General features: G+C 47.2%; 1 protein-coding gene across 1 annotated transcript in view; it reads left to right on the top strand.

Moving 5' to 3' along the window:
* Positions 1-1,724: 1,724 nt before the first annotated feature.
* The window catches only part of TMEM54 (transmembrane protein 54), a 50,891-nt gene continuing 39,378 nt past the window's right edge, over positions 1,725-13,237 (top strand). Inside the window, exon 1 of the mRNA XM_066573835.1 lies at positions 1,725-1,838. Within this exon, the coding sequence (XP_066429932.1) occupies positions 1,826-1,838 (13 nt within the window). The 5' untranslated portion in view covers positions 1,725-1,825. The remainder of the gene's footprint in view (positions 1,839-13,237) is intronic.

Here is a 13,237-nt window from a genome sequence, read left to right as displayed (position 1 = left end):
AATCGCCACCATCTGAAACATTGGATTCCAATATATTCGTTCAGATGAATGATTTTTAAGCATTGTGTCGGGAAAAATAGCACATCGGTGACCGTTTTTGGTCGTCTATTTTATATGCTGCTTCAAAAGATAGGTTCTGCCCTATCTTTTGCCAAGGAGCTCCCATAGACTTCTATGGAAGCGGAAAAAAAGGGAGGGGCGGAGTTACTCAGCGTACAATGTTGGGAAAAGAAGACAGCTGGCTCTATTTAATCATTTGCAGTCATTTTGAGGATTTCTGTCGATCGATGGATTTCCATGATGCAACGGTCACAGCTATTCTTCATTCACGCGATTTTACAACGCCTATGGGCGACCGTAAGAACGCATACGGTTGTATGAAAGAGACCCTATAGAAATCTCAGCCTTTGCCAGAAGGGTGCTGCAAAAAGCTGTTCCATCACAGTCGTCCTCCCCTTTCCTTCACTGCTTCTTAATCCCAATTCTGTGCTGCTGTAGCACATTCGGGAAAGTTTAAGATTTTCTTAGTTGAAATTTTTCTTTCCTAGCATTCATAAGCAGCAAGTATATCCAACCCAATAAATGTTTTATTGCTCTATAACAGTCTCATCTGTTTCATGGTCCTTTGAATTTATATAGGGTCATAACTGCATTTAGTTAATGACTTGATTGCTAATTAATTGTCTCTTCTGATGGCATGCAGAAAAATTAATTTAACCTATTCTGTGTATCAGGAATTGAACATTTCAGCTAAGTAAAATTTAATCTAATGAGCTATCATATGCTACTGTATATTGACACAAGGGATAACATTTTTTTAACAAAAAAATTTTTATTCGCATATAACAGATAAATAGTGAAAATCAGAAAAGACACAAAAAGCTAAACAACATCCATTTGCCAGGGCACAGCATCTTGTGGGAAACAAATTAGTCGTCAAATGCTTCTCTAACATGATTCCCAAATACTACCATGAACAGCACTTTCATCTTCTTCTAGATTGCACCTCTCCATAGTAATAACATAATTATAGAAGATGCATCATGCCTTTATTACAACATGAGCATTGCCTACATTAATCTGGATGGCTGAGAACACCCTCGATTTAGCTGATAGAATGCCAAAGGCACATTCAACATAGCAACAGGCTCTTGCAAGATGATAATTGAAGCTGTATCTGCTAGAATCCAGACCTTGCTTGAGAAAAGGCCTCACAACGTTGGTGGAAAGTGCAAAAGCTTTATCAGCAGCTTTCACATAGGGAATATCTGGGCCCTGTGTGCCAGGAATTGGGGTTGTTTAACGTTGACCAATTTGAGGAAGAAAATACATGTATATGACCCATACTCCCACAAGAATCGACATTCACCATAATAAATTTGCATTGGGTGTCTGCAAAAGCCAACAACACAACTGAAAAAAATGTACTTGTAATTAAAAGAACGCTAGCATGTTTGCCATTCAATGCTCCCACACAGTTCGGAAAATGAGCAACAGAGGAAAACTATCCAGATATGTTTATCCAGTCATCCTTGGTTGGTACAAGCAAATAGGTTGATTGCAGAATACTAAACTCATGATAAAGCAGTGAATGCGAAAATGAAAAAATTGAAAATATCACTATATTATCTTGCAAAACAGCTTGTCATGCAGGAATCTACATACTATGTGGACACAGAAGAACAATGTAGGTGGAGCTTTAAAACTAGTCAGACTGGTTGAAAGGTAAAGCCGCCCAAAGGTTGGTCCCAGGGAGAGTAATGCAGGGACAAGGAACTGAGACTAAAAGAGAAAGAGCAGAAAGATACAGGACTAAGAAGCAACCATGTGTGGACCCAGTAAGTGCCTTTTTTGCATTACGCTAGTATATGTAGCAGAGAACATTTAGAGTGGTGGGTGGTATGGGTTTTACATCTAATGTGTCTTTTTTTAAATTTAATACATTTTTTTAAATAAATATCTCACTATTTAAATGAGGTTGTAGGGAGATAACTTAGCATCCACTGATACTTTTAAACAGATGATTAATTATATACAATGTGTTATGTGGATACGGTATAACACCTATAGATTGATAAGCAATAACCTAATAATACTCATATGTTCCCTTGATTTACAAAACAATTGACACTAAGAAAGTCCTTCTTCAAAAGTGATCTACTACTTACTGTAAAGGGCATATGAATACCTTTTAGGGTCTTTGAGTTTATACATCTCAAAACTTTCTCATTGTGTTTGCGGTGTTTTAGCAGTAGAAGCAACTGTCATCGTAGCCTCTTTATAATACTAGCTGCAGGAATGAGTATATATGATATTGTTTTTTCTGTATTAAAAGTAGGGGTAATTCAAAAAGGGTATAGACTCTATTGTGACTGAGGTGGAACCCGAGGGTGTCTAGTGGTGGTAATAACCACGTGAAACCAGACTAAATATTAAATAATGTCACATGAGACCATATCCTGAGATCTGTTCTTGAGGAGCAAATGGAAATTAAAGTTCTTTACAATGTGCAAAGAGATCATATGCACCTTTCTAGGACTTGTATGTATGCAAATCTGTAAAACCTTTTTAAAAAAAAGTTACTTATGTTTATCTTTCTTCATTCTGATGATTAAATAATAATTATAGTGACACATTTTCATATACTTAAATATAATCAATGGATTCTTTTACAGTAATACTTAATGCAATAATACATTCCCACAGAAATTCCTCTGTATCCCTATAGAGTCACACAAATTAAAATGGAAAAAGGAAAAATCCCATATTTGCTCAGAACTATGACCTTGTTAATAATTACAGATTATTTATTTAGCGTTGGTTATCATTGTGACCCTGTACTTTCCACAGATGGCTCACCACCAGCAACCAGTTGCACATGACCAAACTGGGACTAAAAAGGAGCCCTGCCACACAAACTACACCAGCCCACATACAAAATTACCCCCATTGTGGAAAAATAGTGGCGCATTATGCTCACTGCAGAGAATTTTGCTTCACTTGGCCACTCTCATTGCCACTCTATGAAAATATGTTATCCACTACACTGCTAGTGGCTCAGTGTAGGCAGCGCAATGTCGTGACATCATTGCGCAGTCAGTATCAGGATGATGTCCTGTGCATAGTTTATGCCGTTTGTAAGCTGCGGGCCTTAAAAGGCTTGCGGCCTATAGAACTGTGAGCAGCAAGCCTATGATCCACTACTTTACTATACTCTTCAATTCTATAGGTGTCCTGTAGACGCCGCTACACAGGGGCGTAACTATAGAGGATGCAGGGGATGCGGTTGCACCTGGGCCCAGGAGCCTTAGGGGGCCCATGAGGCCTCTCTTCTGTATATAAGGAGCCCAGTGCTATGAATAAAGCATTATAGTTGGGGGCCCTGTTACAAGTTTTGCATCGGGGCCCGGGAGCTTCAAGTTACGCCTCTGCCGCTACATATTAGAGCAGCGATCATTGCAGACCTGAAATCGGCCCGGTAAAGTAGATTACCAGTCCAGACCTGCAGTTGCATCACACTTATCTAGAATCAGCTACCAGCTGCACAAAATAATGTTACTAATAAAAATCTAGAATTCAAATGCGCATTCACAAAAATGTAAACTACTATTTTCACAAATATACAGTTAGCATAGGCAAGCAACAAAAGCAGCAATGACAATAATGACAAGGGACAGCAATATAAACTCAAAGAGCCAATCAGATACTATTTGGTGTTGGTAAGTGTGACTGTAAATTGCATATAGTAACTTTTCTTGACTTGACTGTGAATCCTTGTGGCTGCACTGGTTTTGCGGTGGGTAATCTAGAGTGAAGTCTAGAGGATTCCCTACTTTTCACTCTTAATTGGGTTTCCAAATGCTTTTTTTCATTTAAACACTGCTTTCCCAAAACTAATAACTTATTAAATCCTTTACTGTAGCACTCTCATGAAATTACCGCCTTTCAATGAAATTCCATAAACCAGTCACATGTGCTTGTAATGTATAGGCTCATGCCTGCTTATGGGACATCACTGGCTTTTGCAGTTCATAAAACAGGCTGACTGTTGCAGCGAAAGTATACACAGAGTAGCTGGAGGACAGGAGAGGTAGGTGTGCAGAGAGGTGATTATAGCGCTTTAAAAAATTTTTCTTTACATGATTCCCCCCCAACCAATAAAAAAAAAACTCCTTTAATCTCCACTCTGCGGTATGGGCTTTGTTATAAGATGATCCGTAGGCCGCAGGCCATAGAGTAGTCACCAGTTGGCAGCCAGATGCAGCAGTGATAACAGGACTGGAACATGACCAGACACAGAGCATGCAACAGGCAGACCAGGAACAGATCATCAGGAGCTGAAACCAGGAGAACGGACACCAGGGCCATGACCAAAGGAAGAAACTAGGAGCATGCACACCAGAGCTATGGCCAGGAGCAGGATGTGGAGTGTTGTACTGAAACACGGCCACCGTGTCAGCACTAGAATTTGGTCAGGAACAGAGCTAAATGTCATTGTCAGGAGGAATGAGTTGGTGATTTTGGAACAACTGAATTGAGTATGCAGTGCATGAACAGCAGAGTGCTGTTGTGTAAGGAGTTCAGGATTCACATTTAGAATAAGTCAACTTAAAGTAGAGTCCCGTATCAGTAATAGTGATGAGCGATTATGGGAATAATCCAGTAGTGAGTGAACAGACCAATTTTCCAAAAGTATTCGAGAATTTGGACGACCTGATCTCGATTTCCATTAAAATCAATGGGAGTAAAAATTGGGTTCACTAATAGAGATGAGCGAACGTACTCGTCCGAGCTTGATACTCGTTCGAGTATTAGCGTGTTCGAGATGCTTGTTACTAGAGGCGAACACCACGCGATGTTCGAGTTACTTTCACTTTCATCTCTGAGACGTTAGCGCACTTTTCTGGCCAATAGAAAGACAGGGAAGGCATTACAACGTCCCCCTGCAACGTTCAAGCCCTATACCACCCCCCTGCAGTGAGTGGCTGGCGAGATCAGGTGTCACCCGAGTACATAAATCGGCCCCTCCCGCGGCTCGCCACAGATGCATTGTGACATAGTTCAGGGAAAGTGCTGTCTTGCTGGAGTTGCTATAGAGAGAGTGTTAGGAGTTATTTTAGGCTTCAAGAACCCCAACGGTCCTTCTTAGGGCCACATCTGACCGTGTGCAGTACTGTTGAGGCTGCTTTTTGCAGTGTTGCACATTTTTTTTTTTTTTTTGTATATCGGCCGTGCAGAGCATTGCGTCCTCAGTCTGCAGTAATTTTACATAGTATAGGGCCAGTAGTGCTGAGGCAGGGACAGTGAAAAAGGTGAAAGACATATACTGTCTATAAAGGCAGTGGGCTTTTCCCAAAAAATTTGGGAAAAAACATTCTATTTGGGCTGCCTGTGACCATCCTGAGTGTACTGCGTCTCTGCTGGGGATAGTAGTCCTAATTAATACGCAGCCAGCTAAGTGTTACAGCAGGCTTGCGCAAAATTCTTTCCTGGCTCTGCATTGGCCGTTACATCACCGCTGTCATCGTGTCCAGAGGGAAACAGTCTGCAGTAATTTTACATAGTCCAGGGCCAGTAGTGGTGAGGCAGGGACAGTGAAAGAGATATACTGTCTATATAGGCAGTGGGCTTTTCCAAAAAAATTTGGGAAAAAACTTTCTATTTGGGCTGCCTGTGACCGTCCTCAGTATACTGCGTCTGTGCTGGGGGTAGTAGTCCTAATTAATACGCAGCCAGCTAAGTGTTGCAGCAGGCTTGCGCAAAATTCTTTCCTGGCTCTGCTGTGCGTTCCATAAGCGAAGTCAGCCTCCAACCACAGGCCAATAAGCGGCACATTTAATTACAGCGTTCTGTTTCTGCACTACTGGTAATACACCATGCTGAGGGGTAGGGGTAGGCCTAGAGGACGTGGACGTGGACGCGGGTGAGGATGCGGAGGCCCAAGTCAGGGTGTGGGCACAGGCCGAGCTCCTGATCCAGGTGTATCGCAGCCGACTGCTGCGGGATTAGGAGAGAGGCACGTTTCTGGCGTCCCCACATTCATCTCACAATTAATGGGTCCACGCGGTAGACCTTTATTAGAAAATGAGCAGTGTGAGCAGGTCCTGTCGTGGATGGCAGAAAGTGCATCCAGCAATCTATCGACCACCCAGAGTTCTGCGCCGTCCACTGCTGCAACTCTGAATCCTCTGGCTGCTGCTCCTCCTTCCTCCCAGCCTCCTCACTCCATTACAATGACACATTCTGAAGAGCAGGCAGACTCCCAGGAACTGTTCTCGGGCCTTTGCCCAGAATGGGCAGCAATGGTTCCGAATCCTCTCCCACTGGAGGAGTTTGTCGTGACCGATGCCCAACCTTTGGAAAGTTCCCGGGGTCCGGGGGATGAGGCTGGGGACTTCCGGCAACTGTCTCAAGAGCTTTCAGTGGGTGAGGAGGACGATGACGATGAGACACAGTTGTCTATCACTCAGGTAGTAGTAATTGGAGTAAGTCCGAGGGAGGTGCGCACAGAGGATTCGGAGGAAGAGCAGCAGGACGATGAGGTGACTGACCCCACCTGGTTTGCTACGCCTACTGAGGACAGGTCTTCAGAGGGGGAGGCAAGTGCAGCAGCAGGGCAGGTTGGAAGAGGCAGTGCGGTGGCCAGGGGTAGAGGCAAGGCCAGACCAAATAATCCACCAACTGTTTCCCAAAGCGCCCCCTCGCGCCATGCCACCCTGCAGAGGCCGAGGTGCTCAAAGGTCTGGCAGTTTTTCACTGAGAGTGCAGACGACCGACGAACAGTGGTGTGCAACCTTTGTCGCGCCAAGATCAGCCGGGCAGCCACCACCACCAGCCTCACCACCACCAGCATGCGCAGAAATATGATGGCCAAGCACCCCACAAGGTGGGACGAAGGCCGTTCACCGCCTCCGGTTTGCACCGCTGCCTCTCCCCCTGTGCCCCAACCTGCCACTGAGATCCAACCCCCCTCTCAGGACACAGGCACTACCGTCTCCTGGCCTGCACCCACACCCTCACCTCCGCTGTCCTCGGCCCCATCCACCAATGTCTCTCAGCGCACTGTCCAGCCGTCGCTAGCGCAAGTGTTGGAGCGCAAGCGCAAGTACGCCGCCACGCACCCGCACGCTCAAGCGTTAAACGTGCACATAGCCAAATTTATCAGCCTGGAGATGCTGCCGTATAGGGTTGTGGAAACAGAGGCTTTCAAAGGTATGATGGCGGCGGCTCCGCGCTACTCAGTTCCCAGTCGCCACTACTTTTCCCGATGTGCCGTCCCAGCCCTGCACGACCACGTCTCCCGCAACATTGTACGCGCCCTCACCAACACGGTTACTGCCAAGGTCCACTTAACAATGGACACATGGACAAGCACAGGCGGGCAGGGCCACTATATCTCCCTGACGGCACATTGGGTGAATTTAGTGGAGGCTGGGACAGAGTCAGAGCCTGGGACTGCTCACGTCCTACCCACCCCCAGAATTGCAGGCCCCAGCTCGGTGGTGGTATCTGCGGCGGTGTATGCTTCCTCCACTAAACCACCCTCCTCCTCCTCCTCCTACGCAACCTCTGTCTCGCAATCAAGATGTGTCAGCAGCAGCACGTCGCCAGCAGTCGGTGTCACGCGGCAGCACAGCGGTGGGCAAGTGTCAGCAGGCCGTGCTGAAACTACTCAGCTTAGGAGAGAAGAGTCAGACGGCCCACGAACTGCTGCAGGGTCTGACAGAGCAGACCGACCGCTGGCTTGCGCCGCTGAGCCTCCAACCGGGCATGGTTGTGTGTGACAACGGCCGTAACCTGATGGTGGCTCTGCAGCTCGGCAGCCTCACACACGTGCCATGCCTGGCCCACGTCTTGAATTTGGTGGTTCAGCGCTTTCTGAAAAGCTACCCACGCTTGTCAGACCTGCTCGGAAAGGTGCGCCGGCTCTGCATACATTTCCGCAAGTCCCACACGGACGCTGCCACCCTGCGCACCCTGCAACATCGGTTTCATCTGCCAGTGCACCGACTGCTGTGCGACGTGCCCACACGGTGGAACTCTACGCTCCACATGTTGGCCAGGCTCTATGAGCAGCGTAGAGCTATAGTGGAATACCAACTCCAACATGGGCGGCGCAGTGGGAGTCAGCCTCCTCAATTCTTTACAGAAGAGTGGGCCTGGTTGGCAGACATCTGCCAGGTCCTTGGAAACTTTGAGGAGTCTACCCAGATGGTGAGCGGCAATGCTGCAATCATTAGCGTCACCATTCCTCTGCTATGCCTCTTGAGAAGTTCCCTGCAAAGCATAAAGGCAGACGCTTTGCGCTCAGAAACGGAGGCGGAGGAAGACAGTATGTCGCTGGATAGTCAGAGCACCCTCCTGTCTATATCTCAGCGCGTTGAGGAGGAGGAGGAGCATGAGGAGGAGGGGGAAGAGACAGCTTGGCCCACTGCTGAGGGTACCCATGCTGCTTGCCTGTCATCCTTTCAGCGTGTATGGCCTGAGGAGGAGGAGGATCCTGAAAGTGATCTTCCTAGTGAGGACAGCCATGTGTTGCGTACAGGTACCCTGGCACACATAGCTGACTTCATGTTAGGATGCCTTTCTCGTGACCCTCGCGTTACACGCATTCTGGCCACTACGGATTACTGGGTGTACACACTGCTTGACCCACAGTATAAGGAGAACATTTCCACTCTCGTACCCGAAGAGGAAAGGGGTTCGAGAGTGATGCTATACCACAGGACCCTGGCGGACAAACTGATGGTAAAATTCCCATCCGACAGCGCTAGTGGCCGAAGGCGCAGTTCCGAGGGCCAGGTAGCAGGGGAGGCGCGGAGATCACGCAGCATGTACAGCACAGGCAGGGGAACACTCTCTAAGGCCTTTGACAGCTTTCTGGCTCCCCAGCAAGACTGTGTCACCGCTCCCCAGTCAAGACTGAGTCGGCGGGAGCACTGTAAAAGGATGGTGAGGGAGTACGTAGCCGATCGCATGACCGTCCTCCGTGACGCCTCTGCCCCCTACAACTACTGGGTGTCGAAGCTGGACACGTGGCCTGAACTCGCGCTGTATGCCCTGGAGGTGCTTGCTTGTCCTGCGGCTAGCGTCTTGTCAGAGAGGGTGTTTAGTGCGGCTGGGGGAATCATCACGGATAAGCGTACCCGCCTGTCAACCGACAGTGCCGACAGGCTTACACTCATTAAGATGAACAAAGCCTGGATTTCCCCAGACTTCTCTTCTCCACCAGTGGACAGCAGCGATACCTAAACAATACTTAGGCTGCACCCGCGGATGGAAGCATCGTTCTCTATCACCATCAAAAACGGGGACCTTTTAGCTTCATCAATCTGTGTATTCTATTCATCCTCCTCCTCCTGCTCCTCCTCCTGAAACCTCACGTAATCACGCCGAACGGGCAATTTTTCTTAGGCCCACAAGGCTCAGTCATATAATTTTTGTAAACAATTTTTATACGTTTCAATGCTCATTAAAGCGTTGAAACTTGCACATGAACCAATTTTTATTTTAACTGGGCTGCCTCCAGGCCTAGTTACAAATTAAGCCACATTAACCAAAGCGATTAATGGCTTTCACCTGCCCTCTTGGTTGGGCATGGGCAATTTTTCTGAGCTACATTAGTACTGTTGGTACACCAATTTTTTTGGGCCCTCGCCTACAGTGTAATCCAATTAATTTTTTGCCCACCTGCATTAAAGCTGACGTTACATCAGCTGTGCTGGGCACTGCAATGGGATATATTTATGTACCGCCGGTGGGTTCCAGGGAGCCACCCATGCTGTGGGTCCACAGGGAGTTGTAACTGCATGTGTCTACTTCTAAAGAACCCCAGTCTGACTGGGGCATGCAGTGTGGGCCGAAGCCCACCTGCATTTAACATGACATTACCTCTGCTGTGATGGGCAATGCAATGGGATATATTTATGTACTGCCGGTGGCTTCCTAGCACCCACCCATGCTGTCGGTCCACACGGAGTTGTAACTGCATGTGTCCACTTCTAAAGAACCCCAGTCTGACTGGGGCATGCAGTGTGGGCCGAAGCCCACCTGCATTTAACATGACATTACCTCAGCTGTGATGGGCAATGCAATGGGATATATTTATGTACCGCCGGGGGGTTCCAGGGAGCCACCTATGCTGTGGGTCCACAGGGAGTTGTAACTGCATGTGTCTACTTCTAAAGAACCCCAGTCTGACTGGGGCATGCAGTGTGGGCCGAAGCCCATCTGCATTTAACATGACATTACATCAGCTGTGCTGGGCACTGCAATGGGATATATTTATGTACCGCCGATGGGTTCCAGGGAGCCACCCATGCTGTGGGTGCACACGGAATTCCCATTGCGGAGTTGTACCTGCCTGTGACTATTTATAAAAAAACGCGGTCTGATTGGGGCATGCAGACACCTTGACAGAATGAATAGTGTGTGGCACATAGGTTCCCCATTCCTATGCCAACGTGTGCAGCTCCTGATGGAGGTGGCACAGGATTGGATTTCTCATTGCTTCTGTACAGCATTGTGGGCTATCGCCCCGCCCTTTTTAAAGAGGGTCGCTGCCTAGCCGTGCCAACCCTCTGCAGTGTGTGCCTGCGGTTCCTCCTCATGGCAGACGCACTTATAAATAGACATGAGGGTGGTGTGGCATGAGGGCAGCTGAAGGCTGCGCAGGGACACTTTGGTGTGTGCTGTGGACACTGGGTCGTGCGCGGGGGGGTGGGCAGCATGTAGCCCAGGAGAAGTGGCAGCGGAGTGTCATGCAGGCAGTGATTGTGCTTTGTTGGAGGTAGTGTGGTGCTTAGCTAAGGTATGCATTGCTAATGAGGGCTTTTCAGAAGTAAAAATTGTTGGGAGGGGGGGCCCACTCTTGCTGCTATTGTGGCTTAATAGTGGGACCTGGGAACTTGAGATGCAGCCCAACATGTAGCCCCTCGCCTGCCCTATCCGTTGCAGTGTCGTTCCCATCACTTTCTTGAATTGCCCAGATTTTCACAAATGGAAACCTTAGCGAGCATCGGCGATATATAAAAATGCTCGGGTCGCCCATTGACTTCAATGGGGTTCGTTATTCGAAATGAACCCTCAAGCATCGCGAAATTTTCATCGCGAGTAATGAGCACCCCAGCATTTTGGTGCTCGCTCATCTCTATTCACTAATTTGGCCTCCAGAATGTCCCTAATGCAGCCAAATGTACCCAAACTGCATGGGAATATAGCCACACATCTAGGGAACACTGTTCTCCTCCCAAAAATTTGTAAAAATAGTGTAGAGTGGTATAGGGGTCAATCATAAGACAGGAATATCACTGAAAACAGAACAATGCCCGCAAAGGTCTGCTAGACCCAAAATTACATAAAGAAAGACAGCAAGCGTGGCGCTTATTACAGTAATTTAATTTTTAAAAATAAAAATTATACCAAGTGAAGAGAAGACCCAAGCACAAGCCTCATTAAAGCTATAACTTTTTCTTATGGTTTTAAAATACTTTTGTTTTGGCGGGATGGAGAAGGGTAAGTACAAGGAGGAAGAAACATGATGGAAGTAGGACAACAGCAGCACCACCACCACCTGGAGGGCAGAGTGTACTGCTCGTAGAAACATTAGAGTTATAGCTATTTCTTGTGCTTTTTAAATATTTTTGTTTTGGGGAGAGGGGGAAGTAAAAGGAGGAGGAGGAAATATGGCGGAAGTAGCAGATGGACAGCAGTAGCACCAACACCACCTGGAGGGCAGACTGTGCTCTTTGATTTAAATCTAGAGGATTGCGGGAGGGTTGGTCCTACAGCATAATATGAACCGGTGGAGACACACCAGGAGATCTCCGACCTGTCATTCTAGCTTCCTAGCTTGGTTTTCTCTCTGTGGCAGTGTGCTTTGACTCTGCCATGGGGCTGCGCCTTGCTAGTCCCTGGGCCTTTGCTTGTGCTGTACCACAGTTCCTACTGTGGGTGAGCGATGATAGTAGAGGCTGTTCTGTTGTGAGGCCTGTCATTTAACTGGGTTGCAAGGAGCAGGAAAGAAGCTGCCGGTGCATGTGTGCTTCATATTAGTGCTCAGCCACAAACGTCTACAAAGCTACTGTGAGGCTAGCCCGTGCAACATTGAAGGCATTATAGAATACTGAGTGAGGTGATCGTGCAGAATGCACAGAATGCTTTGACTATTCTGATTGCTTTACTGAGAAATGCTGCGATTCAGCTAACAAGTTGGTAGAATTTGCTTGTTCAACTTCTCCTGCAATCCCAGTAAGAAATGCTCATGAAAAATCTACAGTTGTATTTGCCTCCTCTGATAGGGCTTTTAATATATCATATCACTCTGCTGAGAAGGGTAAGCATAGCCCTCTTGTATATGCTTCATCTACCTCTGCAAATACTAATATGCCAGCCATTTCAGCACAGGTTAGTGGTGTGGATATGCAAAATCAGACACAAAATGAACCTTCTCTTCGTGATGTTTTTCTAGCTGTGAATAAAACCAATACTGTTCTGGCTTCCTTCTCTGCTCAGGTTAGTAGCCTGAAAGAGGATGTTGGATTTATAAGACATGATTTGTTACTAAAAGATTGTCTAAAGCAGAGACATGTGCAGCGTCAGAGGAGCGGACCCACAGCCAAGGATATAGCAGGGTAGATTAAGGCCTTGTCACGGGGCTCTACGGTCTCCTCCCCTGGGGGTAGCACGTGACCCATCCAAGTTACTGCTGGGGGAGTTTAACGGGAAAACCCCAGTTTGAGGTTTACCTTAAGTCCTTATCACTTGTGACGCCACCGTTCCGTCCTCTGTGGTGAATCCAGATGTTGGAAATAAGTAGTCCACACACAGGGAAAACGTTATGAGCAAAACTGGGAACGGATGGTAGAGCTCGTTTACTCCAAATAAAAGGTTATAGTCCAAAACTTTACACATACCAGCATGACACTGGTGCAGACACAATAGTGGTGTGACAGGGAGGATTCACAGGATGACAGACGAGTCCACAGTCCTAGTTATCTGTGGGGTTTTGTTCCCGGTCACTCTCTTTCTCTCTCCAGTTCTCTACTGGTCAACACTCACATTGGGAAGTAGCGTTCTTCTCACTCTACTCTACATTAATAGCAAGAAGGCCGGCCTGGATGAATAGGGCCCAGGGCACACATCTGGCCCTTGCTCAGCCTCTTCCATCCTGGGGAACCTGGTAGGATGAGGCACAGTTTCTCCTACTCACTACAAGGCTCTCACTTTCCCAGACTCC

The sequence above is a fragment of the Eleutherodactylus coqui genome, chromosome 1, assembly GCF_035609145.1.
Source record: "Eleutherodactylus coqui strain aEleCoq1 chromosome 1, aEleCoq1.hap1, whole genome shotgun sequence".
NCBI lineage: Eukaryota > Metazoa > Chordata > Amphibia > Anura > Eleutherodactylidae > Eleutherodactylus > Eleutherodactylus coqui.
This window is presented reverse-complemented; position numbering and strand designations above follow the sequence as displayed.